Below are 19,095 nucleotides of genomic sequence, written 5' to 3'. Positions count from 1 at the left end.
CCGACTGGAGTGGACGCCCCGGGAAATGCCGAGTTAGAAGGGAGGGAAACTCGACGAGGAAAGCTTCATTCACTGGAAGAAATTTTAGAATGGCAAGAAGCTGAAGCAGAATCTATCTCGGAGAAAGAATCCAGCTCACTACCGCTGGTAAGACCGGAACTTTTTACACTCGAGACTATTTGGTTGGCCATAGAGACAGTTAATAAAAATGTAACAGTGCTAAGATGAATGAATCTCTGTTGGTAGCTATTAATTCTAATAGGAACCAATTAGAAGAGTATGGGAAGAAATTAGAGAAACATCAGGAAGAGATATCTGTGATAACTAATAAGATACAAATGATTCAGTCTTCAGAAAATGTTTTTATTCGTGATAGCATCACTATGCATAAGGAAATAGAGCACATAGAGAACTTATTAAGATCAAAAAATTTAAGAATTGTAAATTTTCCCATTACTAGATTATTTCACCTTGGGAAATGTTCAAAAAATTTCTAAAAGAGTTCCTAATGTATCCTGAGGAGGATATTCCTAGCATTTCGAAGATTTATTACCTAATTAAAAATCCAACCAGAGGTACAGAGGGACAAAAGATAATGTTGATGCCCCATCTACTTTGGGTGTGTCAACTTTTCTTGAGGAGTCACTAGATGTGATAAATAATAGAGCTACTTTGTTTATCTCCTTTGTAGCGGAACAAGACAAGGAGAAATTGTTTAAAAACATTTTTGGATATAAGGATATTATGTTTTGTGGACAAAAAGTGCAGATATTTCCGGATGTGGCTAGAACCACACAGGCAAGAAGAAAATACTTCTTGTCCTTAAAAGATCGGGTAATTGCTATTGGTGCAACGTTTTTCTTAAAGTTTCCCTGTTTATGTTTAGTTAATTATAAGGGAAAAAAAATTGGTTTTGTAGACCCAACACATTTAGAAACTTTCCTATCGCACAAGAGTCAGGCCCAGTCTGAGGCTTTAAAGGACAATGGTGTATAAAAATGAAAGTATTCTCCTTCTCCTTATAGAATGAATATTTTCTTTTTTTTATTATTGAATTGTCTCCCTCTATTATGGAATATGTAACAACTAGAAATGGAGTTAAATAATGTATATTTCCTTTATTTTTGTTCATGTTGTAAAACATATTTGCCTGTTTCATGATGTTAATCATTGATTGAAAACTTAATAAACATTAAATTAAAAAAAAAATGTAACAGTGCAATTAAATTCTTTTACAAATAAAATGGCCCAAATGAATAACCAGGTTAAGAAAATGAAAGAAAAACATGCTGAAACTAAAAAAGAAATAGATATTATAAAGTCAGATATGGGACAGATGAAAAAGCAACAACAAGATATAATGAAAGATAATAGCTACCTTTTAAGAAAAATAGAAAATTTGGAAAATTCACAAAGAAGCAGAAATCTCCGGTTAATAAACTTTCCAAAAAAAATGACAATATCTCCTTCTGAAATGTGGAAGAAATATGCTATGGAAAATCTAAAGACAGCACAAGAAATTCTACCTCCACTTTCAAAAATATACTATATACCTGTGAAGAACAAAGTATTAATAGGAAATACAGAGATGCAACAATTGTCACCAATAAATTTAAATTTGACTAACATATTAGAAACATCAACTGAGGAAGAATTACAAGCAGCTACTTTGATTATAACTTTTCTCCTGGAATCGGACAGAGATTGGGTTTTAAGAGCTTACTTTCGGAGTCAACGTGAACCATTTATGGGCCTTAGAGTGCAGATTTTTCCGGACTTAGCCAAGGAAACGCAATATAAGAGGAAAGAATTTTTAGAGTTAAAACCCAGAGTATTGAAGCTGGGGGCACAACTCTTTATTAAATTTCCCTGCAAATGTATTGTAAAATATAGAGATCTTATATATACGTTTTTTTTGCCTTTTCAGTTAAAACAATTTCTAGATGAGAGAGCTGTTGATGTAACTGATTCTGAAATTAAGGCTGGTGATTGAATAGTATCCTCTTAGTAGAAATAACCTTCCTGTTTGTAATAATGTCCCTTAAGATAGCGCTTTACTAAATGGCATATGTGTTATATTTAAAAGGCGTCTCCTCGTGCAGGATCTCCCACTCATATTGAGGGCTTATTGTTGGTGTAATAATATAAGTTACTTATTTGAATTTGTGTGTAAAATAATTTCTTATTATGCTATACATTTTCAATTCAATGTATATTGCAATCATTGAAAAAGCTAATAAACAGCAAATTATAAAACCCTGATAAATGGCTCTTTCTTTTTGTTCTTTGACCTCACACTTCATCCCTAGCAGAAGTAAACTTACATGCCCACTGGACCTTGGCGCACACCCAGGCAGGTAAGTATTAGCCACGCCCTGAAACGACCATTCCCTGCCCCTTTTTGAAAACTATTGAGATGGGCCGCACAGTGTTAGATGTACGCACGTCCGGGTGGCTTTTAAAATTCAGTTGGGATGCGCAAGCCTGATTTGTGTGCGCATCCCCAAATTGATACGCATGCCAGGCTTTTAGTGCTTAGGTAGTAGCTGATTCCTCCACCACTCCTAGCCCGCTAATTTAATAAATAACGGCAAGCAGTAGTGCCCCCAAGGCTGGCCCCCCACCCCCTCCCATGCTTTCCTGCAATATTTATTTATTTTGAAAATATATTGCTCGCATTCTACAAAGATGGAAGTGAGGTACACGGAAAACGCACCAAAATTCAACAAACATCGTACAACACTTTAAAATGTTAAGGAGCTGCAGATGTTGATGCCATTTGCCAGCAAAGGATGTACAAAGTTGGATCAAAAAGGTCTGACCACTACAGGAAGCATTATTCATTCAAATCAAATGCTTCGTGAAAGAAGTGGGTCTATTGTGCCCTCCTTAAATTGTGATGTCAGAAATGCAAGGAAGAACTTCAGGCAAAGAATTCTACAATAATGGACCTGCACCCAAAAAAAGCTCTACTTTGTGTCTCAGCGAGATGTACTAATTTTGGTGAAGGTACCTCTAGGAAACTATGATTCACAGACCTGAGAGATCTAGAAGGTTTGTAAATATTGTGCACTGCAGTACTGAATTGATAGAAAAAGGCTACGGTTCTATGGATCAACCTCTGGATTAACGTTAAAATTTTAAACTTGACCTGCCATTGAACAGGCAGCCATTTTAACACAGAAAGCATCAGCATTATATGGGTCCCGGTCCAACTGAGAGATCAAGATGTGTGCTGCTGAGTTCTGTACTATTTTTAACATAAGAACATAAGAACATAAGAAAATGCCATACTGGGTCAGACCAAGGGTCCATCAAGCCCAGCATCCTGTTTCTAACAGTGGCCAATCCAGGCCATAAGAACCTGGCAAGTACCCAAAAACTAAGTCTACTCCATGTTACCATTGCTAATGGCAGTGGCTATTCTCCAAGTGAACTTAATAGCAGGTAATGGCCTTCTCCTCCAAGAACTTATCCAATCCTTTTTTAAATATAGCTATACTAACTGCACTGACCACATCTTCTGGTAACAAATTCCAGAGTTTAATTGTGCGTTGAGTAAAAAAGAACTTTCTCCGATTAGTTTTAAATGTGCCCCATGCTAACTTCATGGAGTGCCCCCTAGTCTTTCTACTATCCGAAAGAGTAAATAACCGATTCACATCTACCCGTTCTAGACCTCTCATGATTTTAAACACCTCTATCATATCCCCCCTCAGTCGTCTCTTCTCCAAGCTGAAAAGTCCTAACCTCTTTAGTCTTTCCTCGTAGGGAAGTTGTTCCATTCCCCTTATCATTTTGGTAGCCCTTCTCTGTACCTTCTCCATCGCAATTATATCTTTTTAGAGATGCGGCGACCAGAATTGTACACAGTATTCAAGGTACGGTCTCACCATGGAGCGATACAGATTCATTATGACATTTTCTGTTTTATTCACTATTCCCTTTCAATAATTCCCAACATTCTGTTTGCTTTTTTGACTCCCGCAGCACACTGAACCGACTATTTCAATGTGTTATCCACTATGACACTTAGATCTTTTTCTTGGGTTGTAGCACCTAATATGGAACCCAACATTGTGTAATTATAGCATGGGTTATTTTTCCCTATATGCATCACCTTGCACTTATCCACATTAAATTTCATCTGCTAAAGTACTAAAGTACTAAAGAGCTGTTCAGAAGGCTTAAAACAATTAATCGCAGGAAAGATCAATGCTTGGAGAGTAATGCAGAAGTCAGATGAATCAAGTAGAGACATTAGCCTCTGCAGGAACTGCAACTTCATTAAAAATGATGCTACTACAGATCTTATATGGGGATGCATAATACTAATAACCTATAAATTTTGTGCTTTGGTTTGAATAGGCATACACTTGTCCTCAAAGGAAAATTCAGTAGTAATATTAGAAGAAAATCTGTCAGTATAATCAGCTCAGTTTTGTTTATATTTAGATGCACCTTATTATGATATAGCCACTGCTTGATGGTCAAGAAGCAAATAGATAAAATTACAAAGTAGATGACCATGATGATACAACCAGCATGAAGAACTGTGTATTGCCAGTGTACATTTTGTAACTTACGTCGAGTCCAGCTAACAATCTACATAAAGGTGTTAAATAAATGTTAAATAAGGCTGCAGATAGTGCAGACCAGTGGTGTAGTCACAAGTGGGCCTGTGTGAGCTAGGCCCACCCACTTCAGGCTCAGGCCCACTCAACTGGCGCTGCCTGGCAGCCTGAAAAAAGAGGCTCTGCTGCACAGCTCATCCTGCAGCAGCCCAAGAAGTGGAGGCCTTGCAGCAAGGAGGCCCAGAAGAGAGGAGGAGTCTCTGATAGAATGTGTGTGTGTGTGTGTGTGTGTATGTGTGAAAGAGCATGGGAGAGAAGTCTATGTGTATGTGGGTGTGTATGTGAGAGACAGCATGTGGGAGCCTGTGTGCATGGGTGAGGGAGCATATGTGTGTGGGAGGGGGAGCCTGCATGTGAGAGAGCATAAGGGAATAGGAGCCTGCATCTAAGAGAAAGCATGAGGGAGTGGAAGCCTGTGTGTTTGTTTGTGTGTGTATTTATTTATTTATTTATTTAAAATTTTTTATATACCGGCATTCATGTTGCAAACACATCATGCCGGTTTACATATAACAGGGGTGTACAAAGAACAGTTGAATAACCTATTAGTGTGGAGGGAAGCAGTTACAAATAACAAGGTAATAGAACTGGGAGAAGAGAAGAAAAGGGAGAGGATAACATTAGATATAGGAATTTACATTAGTAATAGCATTTTTACATGTGGAAGTGGTAGATCTGGCTGAATAGAGTTAATCGGTGTTCGGGAAGGCTTTTCTAAACAGCCAGGTCTTAAGTCTCTTCCTGAAGGTTGGGAGGCTGGGCTCCTGTCTAAGGTCCGGTGGGATGGAGTTCCACAGAAGGGGGCCAGCTGTTGAAAAGGCCCGATCTCTCAAGGTAATGTGTCTGGTAGTCTTGGCTGGGGGCACTTGAAGAGATCCTCTGAGTGCGTCTCTTGTTGGTCTGGAGGAGTTATAAATTTGGAATGGGATCTGTAAGTCGAGTGGGGAGCGTTGATGGATGGTTTTGTATATTATGGAAAGAGATTTGTAGAGGATTCTAAAGTGAACAGGTAACCAGTGGAGATCTTTTAGGATTGGAGATATATGGTCCCTCCTCCTGGAATTTGTCAGTAATCTTGCCGCAGCGTTTTGTAACATCTGAAGGGGTTTAGTGTAGGATGAAGGTAGGATGAAGTGTATGTGTGTGTGTGTGCATGGGAGTGGGAGTTTGCATAAGTGAGAGAGTATGTGAGGGGGGGGGGGGATGAATGGGAACCTCCGTGTGAGAGAGCAAATGGGAATGAGTCTATGTCTGTAGGGAAGGGAAAATGGGAGCCCATATGTTAAAGAGAACATGTATGTTTGGGAATAGAAGCCTGCATATGAGAGAAAGCATGTGAGAATGAGAGTGAGAGACTGTGTGTGTGTGTTTGTGGGAATGGGAGCCTGTGTGTGAAAGAAAGCATGTGGAAGTGAAAACCTGTGTATGAGAGAGAGCATTTGGGAGTGAGAACCTGTGTGCATTTGTGTCAGTGTCTGTGTGTGTCTGTGAGTGTGGGGAAAAGAGCCTGTGTGTCCAAGTATGCAAGACTGAGAGCCTATGTGTGTGTTGAAGTAAGAACCTGAATGTGAGAGAGAGCATGAAAGAGTGGGAGCCTGTGTGAGACAGAGCATGTGGGAATGGGAATCTGTGTGTGTGTGTGTGTGTGTGTGAGAGAGAGATCATTGAGAGTGGGAGCCTGTGTTAGAGCCATGTGTGTGAGAGAGAACATATGAGAGAGAGCCTGTGTATGTGCTTGAGGGAGGAAGGAAAGAAGGTAGGAAGAGAGATAAGAAACATAAAAACAGAGATCCTGAAAAAGGAATTAGGAAAAGAAAGACAAGGGGAAAATAAAGACTGGGACCAACTAATTAGAGAATAAAGATCAGACAACCATAAAAAAAATTAATAATAATTTTGACTGTCAGCGATTGGAATATGCCATCTGTGGGAATGTGTATTTCTCATATATAGATATATATATATTTTTTTTTATTTTGCTTTCTTTTTCATTATTCCACTGTTCATAGAGTCTGATTTCTTGGACTTTCCATTTCAGTTCTGTCTGCATGTTTCTGTTTCTAATTTGTATTCTCTTATTCTGTTTTAGGTAAGGGTCTATCACATCTGTGACAGAGGTGCTAGTGTGTAATTTCTCTGTAGGGTTTTACAGCAGTCTGACTTGTTGTTTGACCAGTAGATGGGGTACTAGTGTTCTAGTGCCTGGTGTAATGTTTGCCTTGCTGCCTTTTCATAGATAAGGTTGGTGCTATTTGAGTCCTGAGAGTTACTGCTGTTATGGTATAATATGGCAAGGTTCTAGGTGAGTTTTTTCTTGCAGGGATTTGTGTTACTTCACAAAGTGTTTGGCAGTGGAAGGAGTTTGATTTGTTGTTACTGAGGTGGCACCAGAATTTGAAAATCTTTTTTTTTTTTTTGCATGTTGGATTGTTATATCAACTATCCTAGTTCTGTTCAGCTCCTGTTGCAACTCTTATGATTATTATGATCATTGTTGTATTATTGTAGTTATAATATTCTCTGTGTTTTTGGAAAGAGGACTCATAAAAGAATACATTATTTGTTTTATTACATGATTGGATCTGTTTCTGTTACTTGTTCTTTGTTTAACTTTTACATGATATTGTTGTCAATTTATTGTCACAGTTGTGAGCCCTTGTGCTATGGTGTGGTTGATGCAGCCTAGTAGGTGAACCTACTAGGCCCACGCCGATAGCTGTCTGGGACTGAGCTGGACCTCCACTTAAACCAACCCCATTCCCACAGGTTGAGCCTTTGGGTTCCAGGAGCCGGCAGGATTTAGGCAAGTGTCTCAGAGGGCAGTCAGAGAGAGACGGGTTGAGGTCAGGGAAGGCAGGTTCAGGTCGAAGGTCAGGGAAAGCAGCAATCAAAGAGAAGTCAGGGTTCATAGCAGAGGTTAGTACCAGGTGGCAGGCAAGAGGATGGTCTGGGTCCGTGGCAGAGGTCAGGACTAGGTGAGCAGGTAGGGATGTGCATTCGTTTCATTTAATTCGTTTCATACGTTTCCCATTACATGCCAATTAGATGTGCATTCGTTTCATATGTTTCATATTACATGCTTGTATAGGAACGGATGAAATGGATGAAACGAATGCTCATCCCTATGAGCAGGCAGGTAGAGGACCGGGACAGGATAAGCCAGGAGGCAAGGACGAGGCAAGGCAGGGACCAGAGCAAGGCAAGGCAGAGTCAGGAACAAGGCAGCAGGAGCAAGACAGGACTGGAACAGGAGCAAGCCTAGAGCAAGACAGGATCAGGAACACGGCAGGAGAAGCAATACGTACTGCATGGTTGCAGGAGGATCTGTTGCTGAGGCATCGGCAGGAAGCACAGCTAGGGTTCTTATACCCAGCCATGCTGACATCATCAAGGTGTGTCTGGGCCACTGTTCCCACCGCAGGTCCTTCTTAGCTGCTGCATGGTGCGCACGCATGTCTAGAGAGGGCAGCGTCAGAGAGCATGGAATGGCGGCATGGGAGCGCAGAGTCTTGGTGGTGCTCGGAGTAGGTATGGCCAGTCGCAGGACTGCCCATGGCCAGCTGGAATGTTACATTTAAAAACTGCAGTTGCTTTTTCTTTTTTTATAACTCACACCTTCTCAATAGCAGAAGTAAACTTACGTGGCTGAGAACCTAGGCATGGACCAAGCCGTATAAGTATTTGCTTGCACATCTCTTCGGCATGCTCTGAAATGTCCATGCCCCTGCCAGACCATGCCTCTTTTTTGAAATCGAGTGAGATATGCACACATCTGGGCAGTTTTAAAAATTTGCTGAGTGTGCACAAGCCTGACTTGTGTGTGCATCTCTGGCTAAGTAAGTTTAATACGGACATTTCTATCCTATGTTGGGGAATCCGTGGCAGGGTGGGAGACCATCTGCACATGTGGTAGACTTTCAGAATGCTTTCTAAATTCTGTGGAGCAAGGGAAGAAGAAATTTCAAATTTAGGAATCTGGACTGATCCGGGTACGTACAGGGACATTCTAGTTCTCATATGCTTTTTCTTCTTCATTTGGTTTTCTTTAGGAATTGTTATATGACCTTTTTGATTGATTCTTAATGCAAGATTTACTTGATTTATAATTTTGATAACTAATAAAGAGATAATTACAAATATTCTATTTCACATATATTTCCTACTACACCTACTGAATTGCTGGAACAATTTAGTGTGTCTGTTCTGACACAGAGTTTCTTTTTCTCAGCTGCTATTAGCGGCTCACTTTAACATAGTGTTTCACTGGAAAACCTCCTAAAATATTGCACTGGTGTAAATGCTCTCCTGAAAAAGCTGCTATTGAAAGAATGTCCTTTGCCTTAATGGATAAGTCATCCAAGTGAAACAGAATTTGGGGTCCTTTTCTATGTAGTAAGGGGCTTGCTGGTGTTCATTGTATTTCTTGACATAGTCCATTGCGTATTTTCATGTTTATTTGGAGATAGTCCTTTGGTTTTTCAATTGCTTGCAAAATTGCTGCCATTTCATCAGCATAAAACAGTTAAAAAAAAAAAAAGAAATACCATGGTTTCATGACCTGGAGAAGATCGCATTCCTTTTTCCATCAGTGAATTTCTTATTGTTTCTTGGATTTATCAGATGGTTCAGAAAGGTTAAACAAATAAAATCAATCCTGGCATGGAATAGAATGGCACCTTCAGGAACAGGACACATTTATTTTCAAGGTTCCAGCACTGGCATTAATGCTGAAGAAGCCTGAATTCCTTGCTGGTTTTGATGCCTTTTTTTTTTTTTTTGAACCAACATAGCAATAATCCAGAAAGTGTTGATTGAACATTAGCTTTCCTAATATATCCTTTCTTCAGATCCCCTTGGACACACATGCCAGGAGGATCTTGAAAGCTCACATACAACACCTTTGGATAATTTTTATCTTGGCTCAATAAAAGACATCACAGCCTGCAAAAAAAAAAAAAAAATTCATATGGCTCAAGGAATGCAATTTAAATTCTGGCAGTGAGATAAAGAGACTTCTTAATAATGAGAAGAAATTAAATCACACTATTGAATATATATTACCTGTTGTGGTTAATGTTGCAAAGCATGCATAGACCACTCGGTTTATTGTTCCGTTCACACCGCACGTTGCATTGATGCACCCTCCCATGCCATCTTTAAGGTGGTAGATGATTTCATTGTACTCATACATCTTTCCTTCATAATCACAATAACAGGCTGCAAAGCAGAAGCAGCAGAAAACGTTCATTAATTGACACATTTGGAAACTCATGCCTTCAAAACTTGCTTCCTCTAAACACTGCTCTAACATCATACCTTCAGTATCATAATTGCAATCAATGCCTCTCCTTCCGCAGACGCTGAAATAAAAAGAGAAGAAATAAAGACAGTACTGTTTGATAACATAACTATTTGTGAATGCAAATAGTTTTTCAAACAAATCACTGGTTTACAAATGTTTATTCTCTAGGCTCTAGTGAATGCTAAATAAAATAGGTAAGTAAATAAATAAATTGCAGGCTTATTTTATAAATACTTGTTTTTGCTTCTGGGATCAAATAGCACAAAGACCCATTACATGCATAAATCCTTTCCCCAACCCAACTCTGCCCAACTTCACTTCTTGTGAGTGCACATAAAATTATGGTGTAATCATGTCACACACGTATCTTACGCACACAGGCCCTTGCTGATTTGCAAATGGCAATTTATGCGCATCAATTGAGTTTTATGTGCATGTATTCTTTTGAAATCAACTCCTAAAAGCATAGACATATATTTAATTTAAATATTTATAAATTGCTTTTCTGAGGAAAGAAAGTGATATACAACAAGATTAAAAATATAAAATCCATATATCGAAAACCTGAATACAAAACATAAATCCAAAAGGCAATGTAGACATAATCATGAAGCAAAATTAATACAGTCAAAACTGACAGACCCATCGGGACAACATATTTTGACCTCTAAATGTAACCAAGCGAGGCACTTAATCCTGTACAATCCCTGGGTTAACCACAGCCTAAGAATACCCCAGGGCAGAGAATAATTGAATAGAAGCTGCCGGGCATACAGTAAAACTGTACAGTTTCACAGCTTGGATATGGGGGTTTCAGGGGATTCAGGTGGGCCAAAAGGGTGGGATAGAGGTTGCTGATTTGGTGGAAGGCAGGAAGGGACCCCAGGGACTTTTAATATCTTGGTGGGTGTGGGCCTTGGGAAATATGTGAGCTAATTTGCATGGCGCTGTTGATTCCCTCCCCGATTTTAATGAGCTGATCTGCATGCATGAATTTTGCAAATCCAAGCAAAGCAGCTCATTAATAGGCAATTTAATGTTAACAACTTATCACAGCCAATCTAAAAAGTTGTCAGTTGCATTAAGTTAATAACAACTTCTGAGGAATTGGTAATCTAATGCCGGACCTGAGGCTCCTGTGTTAGATTTAAAGGGCCAAGCCAAATTGTAAAAACTCCCATGTCAAAAGCAAAATGTTGAGTGTGGGTCAAAGCTGAAGGACTAGGGGGCACTCCATGAGGTTAGCAAGTACCACATTTGAAACAAATTGGAGAAAATTATTTTTCACTCAATTCGCACAATTAAGCTCTGGAATTCATTGCCGGAGGATGTGGTTAGAGAAGTTGGTGTTAAAAAAGGTTTGGATAAGTTCTTGGAGGAGAAGTCCATAAACTGCTATTAATCAAGTTGACTTGGGGAATAGCCACTGCTATTACTGGCATTAGTAGCATGGGATCCATTTAATGTTTGGATACTTGCCAGGTATTTTTTAACATGGATTGACCAATGTTGGAAATAGGATGCTGGGCTTGATGGACTCTCGGTCTGACCCAGTATGGCAACATTTTATGTTCTTATATGGCCCCCTGCTCACTCCAGATCCACCACTCAAGGTAGCCCCGACATGCCAAATGTAAAAAAAAAAAAAAGTAAAAAGGAGTCAGGCAACGCCGACCCTCCCCAAAACCCACCCCCACTCCCATTGTAATAAAAGAAAATATGTGCCCCTACCCCCTTTCCTTATAAGTAAGTGCAGGCACTGGCTTCCCCCTCCTTCCACCCCCCAAAATGGTCAACCCAAATCATTGAGGTATAGGGCCTCCAATACCTTTTCCCCCTTCCCTCCTCCCGAAGTGCAAAAAATTGTTGATGTCAAGTGCAAACCTACCCCAAGCCCCCTCCTGCACCCCCAAACCTCAAAAGTTTGAAAGCGACCCCACTATAGGACCCAGGGCGCCTCCTAGTCCTGGGCCCAGCTGGCACTATTTTTCAAAATGACGCTGACTTGACCTTGCCCTGTGACATGACTGATGCCCAGACCTTGCCCCCTTGGACAATTGTTTGATGAGAAGAAGGAAAGAGTGAGACTCTACCAGCAGATGAGGGGGAAAAAGCGACAACATTTCAGGAATCAGACGAGCAAACAAGGAACAACAACTGGAAAATGAACAGAAACATTGGGAAATACAAAGAGATATTTCTGCAACCCCAAGTGGATCAAAACCTGAACCAGGAATGGTTAAGGAGAGGTGAACTTAAATTTATAGATGAGAGATTGATAATTGCAGCACAAGACAGTAGACTATGGACAAGATGATTCGCAACTAGCATAAACAAATACTGGCAAACAAATAAATGCAGATTCTGTAAAACGGTTACACATCTTGTTACTGGGTGTCACACGCTGATGTTAGAAGGCCTATATACAGAAAGGCATCATAAGATGGTATGGCTCATCCACTGAAAACTTGTGCGTACACTTGTGCGTAAGTGATATGAAACGTGTTTATACTGTATAATTGGTCGGGTGGGAGGTCTGGGTGAACTGGAGTGATTTCAGGCTGAAGAACCAAGAGGGTATTGATGACCCGGAGAAGGACTGGGCAAACTGGTCTAAAGGGAACACACATACTTTTCCTACCTGTTTTAAAAATATATGCACAGATATTTACGTGTGAGATTGCAAGTATTTGTCTACAAGCATACGTACGCGGGTATGTGCCGGGGTAAAGACACACACATTTTATAATATGCATGTGCCTGCTACGCGCGGGTTAAACTAGTGTAGATCTACATGCGGCCACAGAAATGCGTTTATGTGGCTGTGTGTAGTTGTTTAAAAGTTATCCACATTGTGGTAAAAGCACAAGAACAGCATTGCTTATAGAAGCTTCTCTACCTAAAAACTATTCCGTGGAACAAATGGAGAGAGAGAAAATCCTCAAGTACCAAAAGATGCAATCAGAGACCAAGAAAATGTAGCAAAAAGATACAGAAATAGTCCCAATTGTATTTGGCACCATTCTGGATCCCAAAGGCCAGAAAGTGTCCAGCTAACTTGTTTTCTCACCTTCTTGCTATTATTTCAGTTTCATTTTGCAGTATTATTATTATTATTATCTATTATTATTACTTTTATATTCCACCTTTCAACCATTTCAAAGCAGATTACATTCAGGCAGGCACTACAGTAGAAAAGAACTAACTCTTGCTTAACTTAAACTGTTGCACTTTTTTTCAATTGTTACAAACTAAACAAAACAGCAAAATAATGTTAATACAGTTCATAAAGAAATATAAATCCTGTAGCACAAAGTACATCTAAAGTGTTAAAGTCTAGAGGTTTCTAAGTGAGCAACAAGCAGGAAAAAATCCTCCAGATTAGTAAAGTGAACAGCAATGCAGGAAGGGACGGCCAGGATCACAGTAGCAACGGACCATGATCTCCACTGAAGATCGCCATTTGTTTTCTATTAAGAGGAAAGCAATTGGGAATAAGAGCACCAGGCCCGTGAACCACTATTTTTTTTTTTTTTGCTCATCGCCATATTCTTCAGATCTATTTCAGGGCAAGTTTAGGGGTAGCCAATTAATTTATTTAGCTAACTCCTATTATTGAAGCTAGCCAATCAGCCAACTTGTCTTCACCCCAGAATGTCCCCATTATGCCCAATACTTATTTAGCTAAGTTTAAGTTGGATAATGACTTATCTGGCTCATACTTAGGAGGATAAGTAATCATCGACGTTGCTAATCTGGATGATTTTAGAAAATTAGGCCTTTGAATATTGGCCTAATTATATCCTATGAACTCCAGAAGGAGGCTGTCTTTGGTACAATGCAAATATTAAGAAGAGCACTAGTACTAAATTTTAATGATTGAGATCCTATCCAATTACCCTTGTTTACTAGTGAGGTTCAGCCTGTCATAGTATGCTCAAATACTGACCAGTTTGGAACACTACCCCAGTGAGAGATTAGTATTGGCAGTTGGAGACATTCCTAATGTAGACAAAATAAAGATGATCTAAGAAAGCCTGAGATATAATCAACTGCTTGGTAGTAGTTCCAATGCAAAAAATGCAGACTCCTGCATTTCAAATATAGAAATCCAAGAGAACTTGATATGTTTGTGTATAGGGAGGAGGAATAGCCTCGTGGTTAGAGCAGTGGGCTATAAACCAGGTTTCAAGTCCCACTGTCACTCCTTGTGACCTTGGGTAAGTCACTTTACCCTCCATTGCCTCAGGTACAAAACTTAGATTGTAAGCCCTCTGGGGATAGGGAAATACGTACAGTACCTGAATGTAAACCGATGTGATATCTCAGATCAAATGTCAGTATATAAAAATAATAAATAAATAAATATGTGGTGACAGTGGTGGTATCTGTTGGAGGAGATTTTATAAGGAGATTGGGGGAGATTTTATAAGGAAATCATGTTGAAAAAGAAAATAATCCAGCTAAATTATTTTGTAGCATCAAAAAACCCACCTATGAACCCAAACGTTTTATCCTGAAGGAATCTCTCCAATTGTTCAGGAACTTAAAATATAAATTTTGTATCAGCCAATCTAATGTAGCAGTACAAGGGAATCTTAATTGAAAGGTAGCACCAAGAACCAGAACTCTTTATCTTTTCTGAAGAAACAACTTCCGTCTTGTTTGAATAATTTTAGTAACAGGAAAAATCTGTAACTTTTCCCCCAGACAAGACATCTCCTTTAGTTTCTAAAAATGACTTCGGACTCCAATCCTTATCGAACTCTGAAGTATAAATTAAATCTTTTCAACATATCAAGAAGAGATACTGAAGACAATAAATAAAAATTTATAAAACGCAAATTCACTCTCCCAAGGTAATTGTCCCATACTCTCTAATTTATAATGAAGACTTTAATTGTCTTGAATCAAAGCACAATAGTTCTGTAACATAGAAATCTGACCTTCTATTATCCCCATCTTCTTTTGGCAATCTTGAATAATTGTAGAAGGAGTACAGTTTTCAAATGAGGATAAAGCTCATCAATCTTAACAAATAGAAACATTTCCAGGGCAGTAACCATGGTCCACAGGAAAAAGATGAACAACAGTGGAGGTATTCAAAGATGACTTTAAACCTCCAGATACCGTCCCATTTGGGGCATTCTCATGGATTAACCATCTTCCCAGTGCAGAGCTAAGCCCAGTATGGATAGTAGGACCTTGAACCATCTCAGGTATCAGGTCCTGACCACTCAGAACTGCAAGCTTCTCCATCCCTAGAGGGTAGAAGCAGGTACTGTTAGCTTGCATAGATATAAGTATTATTATTGAGACAAACTGGTCACCATTTTTTACCTACACAAATGGGAAAAGCATATTGGTGCTTAATAAGCACTAAGCAGTACATCTAGTTGTAATATGTGCCCTAGCATCAATAGCAAATGATGCAATGAATGAGGGGTTGATTCAGATCGTACCAGGACTGACAGTTCTCACAGGAGGGCACCCTTTCTCCTTGCTTGTAGTAGTGTCCTTCATCATCATAACAGCCACACTGAGCTACACACTTCATTTCCTCCTCATCGAAATAGGGTTTGCCTTTAGGACAGCTTGGATAGCAACCTAGAATAATACAGAAGATGAGAATTTAAGATAATCCACATGGTGGGATCATGTGTGGGGCAAAGTGCCGTGAGAGGTTAGCCAGCACTATTAACGGATGTCGGCAGCAGCAGCAGCATGCTCTCCCCTGCCCCTATCTCCTCTTAGGCATTGTCAGAAGGGGGTAGGTGAGGGGAGGGGGAAGGAGGAAGGCCCAGGGAGAGTGGGTGCATGGAGCATGAATATCCTTAAATCTTGGTATTGGGCTACCAGTGGCACTTTGCTCTTTATTTCGGGGAGTAGGGGTGATCAGGGCACCAAACCACTTTTCTTGTGGTGCCAAGGGTAAAGATGGAGATCTGCTAATGAAGAGCTGGGGGAAATGAAATCCTTAGTATAAAACAGGCCTATCAACATTCGGCCAAATAGTGCAGGGAATTCTGAAATGCAGTTCAGGCGTACTAATCTTTCTAGGATGGCATGCATGCTAATTTTGTATGCTCATTATATAGACTTCATTTTAGTAGGCATGCACAATTTTGTGTATTACCCATGAAAAGCTGATTTAGCATGCATGCTAACATTTTTAGCGTGGGTTTGAAAATTGCCCTGTTAGGGGGTATCTTTCAGACAGCCTGCATATCTGCCAAATCCGCAGGTACATTTTACCCATGGATGTTCCATTCATTTTCAAAGTGAAGTTATCTGCACAATTTCACTTTGAAAATTGTCTAAAGAAAATTTACGTCGGCTATTTTGTAGGGTGAGAAGGGGAGAGAATTTTGTTTTGTTTTTTGTTAAGGTTTTGGGGGGCTTTTGCCCCACTAATTTTGTTTTCTGTAATGTTTATTTTTATTCTTTAGTTTTAAAGAACCCCCCCCCCCCCCAAAAAAAAAAGGAAATAAAAAGAAACGGGGCCTCCCGTGCCCCCCACCCATCCATAAAAATGCTGGGGTCAGGATCCTTTCCGGCATCCACTTACCCGGTCCAGGGGGATCCACAGACGAGATTAGCTACCGTATATCAAAATGTCATCTTCTGCTGGGGAGGATGCACTGGAGTTAACTCTGGTGCAATGACCTCAGTGGATGGTGTTAGTTGGCAAAAAAAGAGCCGAAGAAAGAATATACCAAAGAGGAGCTCTGAGGCCTGGGCTTCGGGCTTGGACCTTACCCTGGGCTGAGGACCAAGCATTGGAACCTTCTTCCAAACCAGGCCCCGGTGTAGGACCTATGTCTGGGCCAGGCGCTGGCATCAGGTCCCAGACTTCAGGTTGGGCCCCGGTGTCGGGCCGAGGCCCCGGCATTGGGACCCAGACTCTGGGCTGGGCCATGGCATTGAGCCTGGGCATGGGTCCTGGCCTAGGCTGAGGCTGAGGCATCAGGCCCCGGTGTTAGGACCCAGCTTTTGGGCTGGGCCACTGTGTTGCCTGGACCCAGGCCCTAGCCTAGGCCGATACCCAGGCGTCAGGCCAGCTTCCAGTCCTGGCTCTGAGTCAAGGCCCCAACATCAGGACCGAGCCAGGACGCGGCATTGGATTTGATAAGTATGGGGGGAGGTTCGGGAAATTTCCTGGTCATTTTAGGCCCTGCCATCAGGCCAGGGCCTAGGCCGAGACCCTGGCTTCATGCTTGGACATAGGCCGTGACCCCTTTGTCGGTTTGCAGTCTATGCCTAGGCGGTGGCACCAGAGTTGTACTCGGGTATAGGTTAGGACCCCTATTTTGGGTCTTGGCCGACTCTCTAAGGAGGGCCCTGGCTTTGAGCCTAGGCCAAGGCCTGACTGGAGACTTTTTTTTTTAACAGGTTTTCAAAATGAAAGGAGATTCTGATGAAACTTCATTGGAATTAAATCATTCCATTTTGAAAACAAAGTAAGGATGCAGTTCCAAACCCTGCCCCAGGAACATCTCCTCTTACTGCAGGTAAAAATTCAAATTTTAGTGGCACTTATAGGCTGCTTATAGGACAGGCAATTTTCAAATAGATCACTTTGATAGATTATTGTACCCACAGAAATTGCTTTGAAAGTTACTCTCTCTGTTAGGGTAATCCAGAACAGAAAAGAAACTGCTTTCACCTTCTAATCCTGGTAATTTATAGAGACATCTTCCACTGGGATTCCGGCAGGTCTTCATGCAAGGTGCTCCACAGGGCTTGTAGTGCCACTTGCAATCACCTTCCTCATTGTAGTAATCACAAAACAGAGCTGGAGGGAGGAAGACCAGGAAAAATAAGCATGCTTTGAATAAATCCTCCAATTTATCCATATTCACCTTTTACTACATTCAGCCATCCTGTTGTGAGTCAGATACAAATTTCACAGGCAATACTGACTCTCTATAAAGTTGCCAGTTCTCTAAATAAAGTTGCAATCAGCACCAAACCTTGAAATAATACTGTTTCTATTAACTGCTGTCAATATCAATATTAATTATTGCTAGACCTACAACTACCAGTTAGCTTTGCAATGATGAACTGTACTTGAATGCATACAGTCAATAGTGAGATATTTCCATGTTTTTCTCGATCCAACCAAAATCTGCTAAGCCAATAAGTCTTCATCTAATGGCACAAAAGACTATAATAATTATTTGGATTTTTGGATTACCTTTCCAAATAATGTTCAAGGTGGCTCACATCCAATAAGGTCCTGCCTCAAACAGCTTACAATGTAACAGGGTGATGCATCAAACCATGGTAGAGATGTAACAAGTGTTAAATACTAGCGTATATCATGCAATATAGCCCTATTGTGACATTTTACATAGCTCTGCCCATATTCCCTCCTCTATTGCAATGGGTTGCTTTGCATGCCAGGGCCAGCTCATTAATAAGCAATCAGATGTAAATGATTTCACATGGCTGACTTAGAAAGAGTAGAATGCCAAAACGCTGAAACGCCATATTGCTATCCTGATATGTATCAGCCCTTGACAAAGGACATCCTTGTCCGAAACACGGCTCCGTGTCGGGTTTTGGTAACATACCATTGAAAGAAAGGGTGGCTAAAAATATCTTTGGAAATTCTTTGGGCATGAACTGATTTACTACATATGAACTGATTTACTACAAAGGCTATAGCACAAGATAAGTACAGCATAAGTAGCACAAGATAAGAAAAATCAAGCATTATGCTATACTTAACAAATTGTACTTCAAAACAACAGGGTGATGGATTTTCACTAGAAGCATAACAAAAATCTTAAAAAAAAAGTTTTATTGTTGACCAATGATTATATATAAGGCAGAGTATAAAAGTACATACTACACAATGATGCCTATTATGACGGTCACTATATCATTTTTCTCTTGTGTCTGGTTATTTAACTGTGATTTTGGGATAACGTTGGTATCTATTTTTGTGTTCACGCTTCTTCGGCGATCCCGTATATGAAAAGCAAGGTCATCCTGAGCAATTTGTATTAGTGTGACTTAGAAAGTTGTTAGCCACATTAATCTAACTACACCTCCTGAGGAAACAGTCTAATGTGGGAGCATCGAGATGCTAACACGGGTCCTGATACTCCCGAGTTAGGTTTAAAGAACCACACATAAAATTAACAAGCAGGC

The 19,095-nt window shown here is 40.3% G+C and overlaps 1 protein-coding gene across 1 annotated transcript in view; it reads right to left on the bottom strand.

The window, feature by feature from the left end:
• LOC115079486 (mucin-5AC-like) overlaps nt 1-19,095 on the bottom strand; it is a 186,495-nt gene that overhangs the window by 57,811 nt on the left and 109,589 nt on the right. The window contains exons 24-27 of the mRNA XM_029583111.1: nt 17,603-17,731; nt 15,399-15,543; nt 9,951-9,994; nt 9,696-9,851 (exon numbers count right to left, since the gene is read on the bottom strand). Of these exons, the coding sequence (XP_029438971.1) occupies nt 9,696-9,851; nt 9,951-9,994; nt 15,399-15,543; nt 17,603-17,731 (474 nt within the window). The remainder of the gene's footprint in view (nt 1-9,695; nt 9,852-9,950; nt 9,995-15,398; nt 15,544-17,602; nt 17,732-19,095) is intronic.

This window comes from Rhinatrema bivittatum, chromosome 17 (assembly GCF_901001135.1).
Source record: "Rhinatrema bivittatum chromosome 17, aRhiBiv1.1, whole genome shotgun sequence".
Taxonomy (NCBI): Eukaryota; Metazoa; Chordata; class Amphibia; order Gymnophiona; family Rhinatrematidae; genus Rhinatrema; species Rhinatrema bivittatum.
This window is presented reverse-complemented; position numbering and strand designations above follow the sequence as displayed.